Raw genomic sequence first — 7,965 nt, forward strand, 5'->3', positions numbered from 1 at the left:
AGTTTACAGGCTGGTCTTGTTCAGTAGTTTCCAAAGTGGGGGAGGGTGGTGGCGCTGGGAGCCACAGATACGTTGGGATGGAAGGGAAGTGAGAAATGAGTTCTGCGTAGTGGACACTTTCACCGGAATAGCCATATGCCCCTGGGTGGGATTTCGATGTGGAAAGGCAGAGGGAGGCCCTGGCTAGACTCTGGCGGATCCAGCACCCTCGGTCCTCCTTAACAGCAAGAGCAGGGCTCACCGTGCGGCACCGGGCCTATGAGAGAAAAGGCAACCCCGGGCCTAAAGAAACTTTTAGCGGCTCCCACCCCAAGGTTCCCGGCAGACAAAGGCTGCGCACCACCCTGCGAGGCTGGAGGGCCATTCAGGCCCAGCCTGAGAAGAACCTGCAGAATCTGGCGGTCTAGGCTGGGGCAGCCCGCGCAGCGCCGGAGGCTGAGCGGCTCAGTCGATTGCTTGGGGGGGCGCGCGCGCGCTTGGAGAGGGGGTTGGTAGCGCCCAACCGCGCCCTCAAGGGAGCTGGGCTGAACAGGCCAGGAATGGTGGCGGGGACGTAGGGGTAGGGTCCTCTGGCGGGGTCGGCCTCGGCTCTTCCCTCCTACGAGCAGAGCCCACGGGGGCCTATTTCCCTTTCTACCCACCTTCCTTCTCGCCGAATGAAGCAGTCAGGGCTCGGCAGCGGTTAGCACGCTCGTACTATGGTTTTTAATAGACGTACATGGACAAGTCGATATAGACAGATTTATAATTCTATACAGTCAGTCCGACATACACAGGGACGCTGTAAACAGGGGCGCGGGCCGGAGAGCGGGTGTGCAAAGTGGGCGCGGCTGGGGCCCTGACCGCGCCCCGAGCTCTCCCGGCTCGACTCTTGCACGGCGGGCGGTGAAGAGGGGGCTCTTCGCCGGGAAAGGGGGGGGCCCTCTCCTAGGCCCGGGGGGAGCCGAGCGGAGGGCCTGGGTCTGCGGCGAAGCTTAGGGGCTGGGATGCTTGGAGACAAGCACTCAGCATGCTCCCGCCTCGACCGCACCGCCAGCTGCCGTTCCTTGGCCTTAAAATAGGACTCCGGGGCACGGGGCAGGCGAGGGCTCCTCGAGGCGCGCCGGGGCCATTAGTACGGCTCCGTGGCGAGTTCCCGACCCTGGGCTGGGTACCATCATCCCCGGCTCAACGCCCGCTCCAACTTGGATCCGGATCGAGCTATAAGGTATGCTCAGCCGGGCCTAGCTAGGAGGGGGCGTCTTGGTTCCCACCTGGCCGGGGCCCAGGTTTGCCTGGGCTCCGCGCTCCAGTTCACAGGCGCGGCCGCTCAGTCTGGGTCCAGCGCGGCGGGAACGCGGGCTACGGGGGGCGTCTCCTCCGGGCCGCCGGCCTGGGCACTCGCCTCCCGCGCCGCGTCCCCTCCGCGGAGTGGCCCACCCGGGCCCCAAGCGAGCGAACGTGCACCACCCGCGCCATCCCGAGGGAAATTGCAACTCATCCGTTTTTTTTTCGCGGCACTTTTCTCCGACGTCTTTTTTGTTTTGTCTCGTTTTGGAGGGTAGAGTGAGGTCCAGGGAAGCAAACACAAAATCAAGCCGGAGGTGGGGAGGTGGGGAGCAGGGGGCGGCTCAGGAGCCAGGTCCTCCGCGCCCGCCCCGGCCCCGGCCCCGACCCCGGCGCCGTTCCGGCCGCCGGCCCGCGTGGCCCGGCCGGGCGGTCAGCTGTTGTACTGGCACGCGTTGAGGCCCGAGGCCGGGCCCTGCAGGCCGCCGTAGCCGAAAGACGAGTGCTGCTTAGACTTGAGCCGCAGGCTGGCCAGGCTCGAGTTGCACGTGTCCCGGTAGACGCTGTAGGGCGAGGCGGGTGTGCCATACGGGCAGGCGCCCGGCGACATGGCCGAGTTAAGCGAGGAGCCGGTGAGGTTGTTGATGTTGTTGAGGCCCGAGTTGGGCATGCCGGGCACGGCGCCCGGGCCCATGCTCGAAGGCATGGTCATGGAGGAGATGGAGCTGGGGGCCGAGAACATGGACTGCGACGACAGCGGGCTCATGGAGTTGAAGAAGGTGAAGCTCTTGGTGGAGAGAGGCGCTGGCGCCAGGCTCTTGGCGGCCCAGTTGTTGTAGGAGTACCCCGCGGCGTACACGTCGTCGTAGGGCTGCACCAAGCCGCTGAACTGCGGCACGTAGCCGCCCTTGCACAGGTCCAGCTGCTGGTTACGCTCGCGCTTCCGCCACTTGGCTCGCCGGTTCTTGAACCAGACCTAGGCGAGGGGGACCGGAGAAGGGTCAGGGCTGCCGGGCGGGAAGGCGCCCCCACCGCCCCCGCCCCACCCCGAGGCCTCAGCCCGCTTCCTTCTCCCCAATACCGTTTCTTTTCTTCCATGTTTGCGCCCCTGCCTTCTCCCCACAATGGTTCCTTTCCTGTCCCCAGAAAATATTACTAGTCTTTTCTTTTTTCTGATCTTTATCCTCTTCCTCTAATTAAATCCGGTTTCTTCTCCTAAGGCGGATCCTCGTTTTGTTTTTTTAATAACAAATATTTGTTTTCTTTCTTCCTCTCTCAACCAGGTTATCTTGTGTCTTTTCCCGCAAACGGTTCCCTATCTATCTCCTAAATACTCCGTCCATTTTCCTCTCCAACACTAAAGGTAGTTTTCTAACCTCAAATATAGTATCTTGCGACTCCTCAGTCTATTTTTCATTCCTCAGATAGTCTGTTTCCATCTTTATTGGTAATATTTGATATTCTCATTTCTGTCCCAGATGTTTATTTTCATTTGGTCCACCCCGCTATCTGAACCACTTTTTTCTCCCTCAGGCCATTTTTCTGTGTTATCCCCCATTTTTGATCCTTTTGATTCTTCTCTAAATATTTAGTTTTTTCCTTCTTTCCAAATATCTTGACCCTCACTATTTTCTCTTAAATAGTCGATTCTTTATTTTTCTCAAATACTTGATCCTTTTGCTTCTCCCTTATTTAATTTATTTCCTGCCACCTAAATATATGCCAGATATGTTTTTCTGCAAATATTTAATTTCCTTTCACTTCTTACTAGTTTCTCTCTGCTTTCCCCCTCTACTTTTCCCCACAAAATTCAGTTAAGAACCTCTTTTATTCCCAAATCCCAGTTCTTGCCCTGGGCTGTTCCCCCGACCTTTCTTGCCAGATCCATGCATGTCAGCCTTCTCCATCCCAAGCACTAACATTGCCTGATTCCTCCCCCCACCCCACCCCTACCACCGTAAACCGGGGGCAGGATTAGTGAGTTCTGGATTACTGAGTGCTGTCTTCTCTCCCTACCCCACTGGGCTGGCCAGCCTGACTCGGGCGGGGTGAGAGCTGAGGTTATAGCAGGGAGTCTGTGGCCCTGGTGGGACTTTGGTTTAGTTTGGGACGTGCTCCCAATATCTGATTAAATGTTTGCAGTACCCAGAGAAGAAACTACTCTCTTGCTGCTCCGGCAGAAAAGCCATGTATTCACTGGGAAGCAAGGGGTGAGAAGAGCGAGTGTGCAGTCTCATCTTGGGTTGGAGACCTTAGATCTCCAAAGGGATTCCTCCTGAAGCTCACTTGTCCACCAGATTTGTCCCCCACCTCCCACCTGACCCCAGACCTACAGGAAAGGTCATTATGGAAAGGGTTCAGCTACAGGTTGGCTGATGACTGACAAAGTCAGGTGGAGAGTATCCTGAGATTGTGAACTAGCCAACTGCGGATGGAACCACTGCCCCAGGAAGTTTTGAGACCCCAAGCCTAGGCTCTTCCCAGCCCTCTCTAAGACTGCCAGGCAGGATCTGCCTTTCCGTTTCGTTTTTGCAGGAAGGCACTAGCGGCCCCACGTCCCCAGCGGCGGGGAATCCTCTGCACAGATTAGGGTGGTTAAGTCCGGGCGGGCTCTAGGCTCTACTGGGCAGGGGAACGTCCCTTGGGGCCACAGGCCTTTGGATGGGGGCTGCGGTGAAGCCAGAGGGTCAGGTAGGATGTGGGTCAGAAAGATCCGAGGAGACAAAAGCCGATGGGCGCTAGCACCAAACGGCTCAGCAGCAGCTGGGTAGACTGGGCCTAAGGTGGAATCTCCTCCGGTGGAGGGAGGAAGAAGGTCTGAGTGTTGGAGTGTTAGTCTAGGCGCGCGTCTAAGCTTTCAAGGTCTGCGCTGGGCCGGCTGGCAGCCTTCTGCGCGGGTCCCCTTAGGCGCACACCCCGCGCTCACCCTCACGCGTGGCTCGGTGAGGTTGGTCCACACGGCGATCTCCTCCCGCATGCTCATGTCCGGGTAGCGGTTCCTCTGGAACGTGGCCTCCAGCTCTTGCAGTTGCTGGCTTGTGAAGTGCGTGCGTTGCCGCCGCTGCTTCTTCTTCTTGGCGGGGTCCTCGGCACCACCGCAGCCCGCGCCGCCGGCACCGCTGTCCTCGGGCCCCTTGGGTTCCCCGCCGCGCTCCTTTTCTGAAGCAGGCAGGGTGGGGCGCCGGTCACCTCGGGCTTTTGCCCTGTTGCACCCCGTCCCGGCTCCACCGAAGCGCCTGCGGTCAGCGCTGGCCGTCCGCCCTCCCGCCAGGGGCCCTGGAATTGTCCCCGCTGGAAAGAGCCCGTCTGTGCCTGGTGGGTCAGTAGTCACCTTCTGGTCAGGCTCGTCTGGGAGCAAAGCCCAGGAGTTGGAGCCGCGGACCAAGGTTCCCAGCTGGGCAGGGCCTGCTCTCACCGGTCGGCACACGCTGGAGCCCTACGTTGATGCCACCCGAAAATGTACAGTTTTTAGGGCTCTTGGGGGTTCTAAATCGGAGATCTCTGCTTTTCTGAACTAGGATCAGACTTTTCTAGCTTGAAGCTAGGGGATCCGTGGAGCCAGAGCCAGGCGGTGGCCTGCAAGTTCTTCTCCCCGGGCCGGAGCCGGAGCCCCACTGAGCCGGGCAGGCACAGCACAGCCGGTTTCTCGGCCTTAGCTCCAGGCCTCAAGTCCCAAGGCCCAGAAAATCCCTCTGGCGGCTGCCAGGCAGCCCAGACCCACAGGCTCTGTCTAGGTGACCTGGGAGCTCTAGTCTCGCTCCCTCTCTCAAGCTACACAAAACACAGTCATAGAAACACTGAAACATAAAGAAAAAGGATTTAAAACCAAAATACTGAATCCCAGAAAAGCTAACAGCTCTATGGGTAAAAACACAGAAAGGGTCACAAACTCTTAAAAATAGGCAGATAGAAACACAGCAAACGCAAATTAAGAAGTCAGAAACCTCCATGCAAACACTAACTAAATACAGTGCTGTACGTTTATAAGCTCCAGGCAGGCACAGGCATTTATTTATCCGGGGTTTTTAAAACATCAACGTAGTGTTGTAGATAGATTTTTTTTTTAACCCCTTCTGGATAATGCCCTTCCCCAGGTAATTTTTAAATCCCAGGGAAATACAACACTGTAGTTAGGTAACAAATTCCGCAAGTAACACCACTGTAAGTGGATTTTGAGAAAACCCCGGAGAAACGCGCCATTTTGGATTGACTTTTTAAAATCTCTTATATTATTGTAAATAAATAAAATCTCTTGTAAAATGTAGAAATTTTAATTTGAAAATGTACCTAGAATAGCAGTTCTTTCTACATCGAAATATACAGTTAAAAATTTAAATCTATTCTCATAGACTTTTTTTTTTTAAAAGAGCAACTGTAATTATATATTTCTCCGGGCTTTTAAAAATAAAAACCAACCAAAGGCCACGGTTAAAACTTTTGAAAACAAAAGTACCGTCCTGCGTTGATTGTTTTTTAACCAACCAAACAGAACCTCTCAGAGAAAGTCACTTAGGGATGCAAAACAGAAACAAATAGAGATTACAAACGCGTAGAGAAACACTCAGCGGAGGATTAAGAAGTGAACGCAGAAGAGGCGCCCAAGGCCCGGGGAGTGGGGAGCTCGGCGGCGCCGCCGAATTAGGACCGAGAGCGCCGGAGCCGTTCGGAGACCCGGGAGCCCGAACAGGGCGGGGGGTTAGTCTCGTTGCTGCCCGCGCCGCCCACCCGCCGGCCCAGCGGTTGCTGGGGGAAAAAAAAGCTTGAGCTCGGACAAAAACGCAGCGCGGAAGGAGACGTGCCTGAGCCGAGTTGGAGCCCTGGATAGGCGGCCTGGCGGCTCCCGGCTCCCGCGGCGCACGTGCGGCGGGGATCCTTCTTTTGAGGGGTCCTATATCCGAGCCGGGCGGCGCCTCTTGTCCCGCCTGCCCTCGCTGTCCTCTCTTTTCCTTTTACTTAAGGTTGTTGTTTTTTTGCCCCCCAGTTTGCTTTTCTGACTTCGCCCGCCATACCTTCTCCCCGCTTTGCCCCTCTCAAGTCAGTCGCCCAGTCTGTCGGGGTGTCTGTACTCTGTTTCTCTGGGCACTTTCTCTCGCCCACCCGCCCATTCCTCTCTGATCTGCTCCTCTCCTTCGGTTCCAGCGGCCCCTGGACAACCAGTTGCGCAAACCTAACTTTTCTCCCCGCTCTATTTGCTCCTGATCGAGAGAGGCTGTCATTTCGACCTTCCGGTTGTAGGTTCGTGCATCGGCCGGTCAGTTGGAGCGACGGGACCGCGTGGAAGCGCCTTGGGAAAGCACTAAAATTTCCGTTTCATAAAGAGCGTCCATGTCCACGTTCATCGTCAGATGGAGAATGGGAAAAGGCAAGGTCCTGACGCTCCTGGAGCGTAGAGCGAGCCCGACTGCGGGGCGCGGCCCTGCTCGCCCGGGTGGTTCCGCGCGCGCCTCGCGGGGAGCCGCTCTTACCTGGTAGCTCCGTGTCGGACGACTCGCTGGCGGAGTTTTCGAGAGGCTCGCGGGGGTCCGCCGTGCGGGCTAGGTGGAAGGCGGGCCCCATGTCGTGCGGCTGCGGCGGTGGCGGCCGGAGTCCCTCTGGCAGCCGCTCCAGGCTCATGCCCCCCTTGAAGGCGTCCATGAAGGCGGGGACCGAGGCGGGCGCTCCGGGGGCCGGGGCTGGGCGCGCCCGGCCGCCCCGGCGGCGACCTGCGAGGACAAGAGCGCAGCCCCTAAGCGGCTGCCCCCCAGGGCTGCCCGCGCCCGCAACGACGCCGCGCTCGCCCCATGGGCCGCCCGGGGCTGCGGGGCCAGGCGGGCGGCAGCGGCAGCGGTTTCTCGCGACCCGGGGGCCCGGCTTCGCGCTCCGCGCTGCGCTCCCGCCGCTCGGGCCTCAGCCGCCCGCCCGGCCCCGGCTCCGGCTCCCGATCCGGGGCCGGTTTCTAAGGCTCCGGACGGCGCCGGCAGAGTCTGTCTTAAAGCGACAGCGCGCACCGCCAGGTTCCAGCAGTCCCTGCGCCAGGGGTGGTGGGTGGGGTGGGCCTGGGTGGGAGGGGGCTGGGAGGGAGGGAGAGAGCGAGCGAGCGAGGGAGCGCGGGCGGAATCCAGCCCCGAGCCGCCCGCGCCGCCGCGCCCTCTCTGCCGCCCTCCCTCCCTCTCGGCCTGCCTCGCCCGCGCCCTCCCCCTCCGCAGCCACCTTCCCGCCGCCTCCCCCCTCCCGCGGCCTCGCCGCGCCTCACCCTCCTTCCCCGGTGGCACACTGAGTTCTCCCTCGGCCGCACAAAAGAAACGCATCTGGCTTGCAAGTCCCGCGCGGCTCGTGCCCACCTCAAGCCCCAAATGACTTGTTTCGCTCAGAAATCAACTCCTGTCTGGGCCGCCTCGGAGTTCCGAGCCCCCGGCGAGAACAGCCCGGGATGAGTGAACGTTCACCGAGCAGGATCCAACCGACCGGGCGCCTGCGAGTCAGCGCCAGGGCGGGGGCAGAGCCCGGGGCTCGTTCCGGCAGCTCCCAAAGGCGTCCTCGTCGAGGGGCCGCGGCCCCTCCTTCCCCGGCCTCTTCTCCCGGGACCCGAGCCAGGCTGAGTGACAGCAGCCTGCGCTCTAATGGGCCCCCGGATGCTGCCTCCTAATTAGCTTGGACCCTCTCCCCCAAGGCTGCTTCTCAGGCCTACCCCCTCTGCACCGCAGTCAATTTTCCGGGATT

At 59.4% G+C, this 7,965-nt stretch overlaps 1 protein-coding gene across 1 annotated transcript; it reads right to left on the minus strand.

Moving 5' to 3' along the window:
• Positions 1-682: 682 nt before the first annotated feature.
• Positions 683-7,270, minus strand: PITX1 (paired like homeodomain 1). The gene is made up of 3 exons (XM_061423541.1): positions 6,732-7,270; positions 4,193-4,425; positions 683-2,242 (listed from the first exon to the last, which is right to left on the minus strand). The coding sequence occupies exons 1-3, from the start codon at positions 6,898-6,900 to the stop codon at positions 1,700-1,702; spliced, it is 945 nt and encodes a 314-aa protein (XP_061279525.1). The 5' UTR covers positions 6,901-7,270; the 3' UTR covers positions 683-1,699.
• Between the last annotated feature and the right edge of the window lie 695 nt (positions 7,271-7,965).

Source organism: Bos javanicus, chromosome 7, assembly GCF_032452875.1.
Source record: "Bos javanicus breed banteng chromosome 7, ARS-OSU_banteng_1.0, whole genome shotgun sequence".
NCBI classification, from domain to species: domain Eukaryota; kingdom Metazoa; phylum Chordata; class Mammalia; order Artiodactyla; family Bovidae; genus Bos; species Bos javanicus.

Coding starts and splice junctions, on each gene's coding strand:
- PITX1 (XM_061423541.1), bottom strand. CDS start 6,900: ATGGACGCCTTCAAGGGGGGCATGAGCCTGGAGCGGCTGCCAGAGGGA. Junction 4,426..6,731: donor GTCCGACACGGAGCTACCAG/GTAAGAGCGGCT, acceptor TGCCTGCTTCAG/AAAAGGAGCGCGGCGGGGAA. Junction 2,243..4,192: donor TCACCGAGCCACGCGTGAGG/GTGAGCGCGGGG, acceptor CCCCTCGCCTAG/GTCTGGTTCAAGAACCGGCG.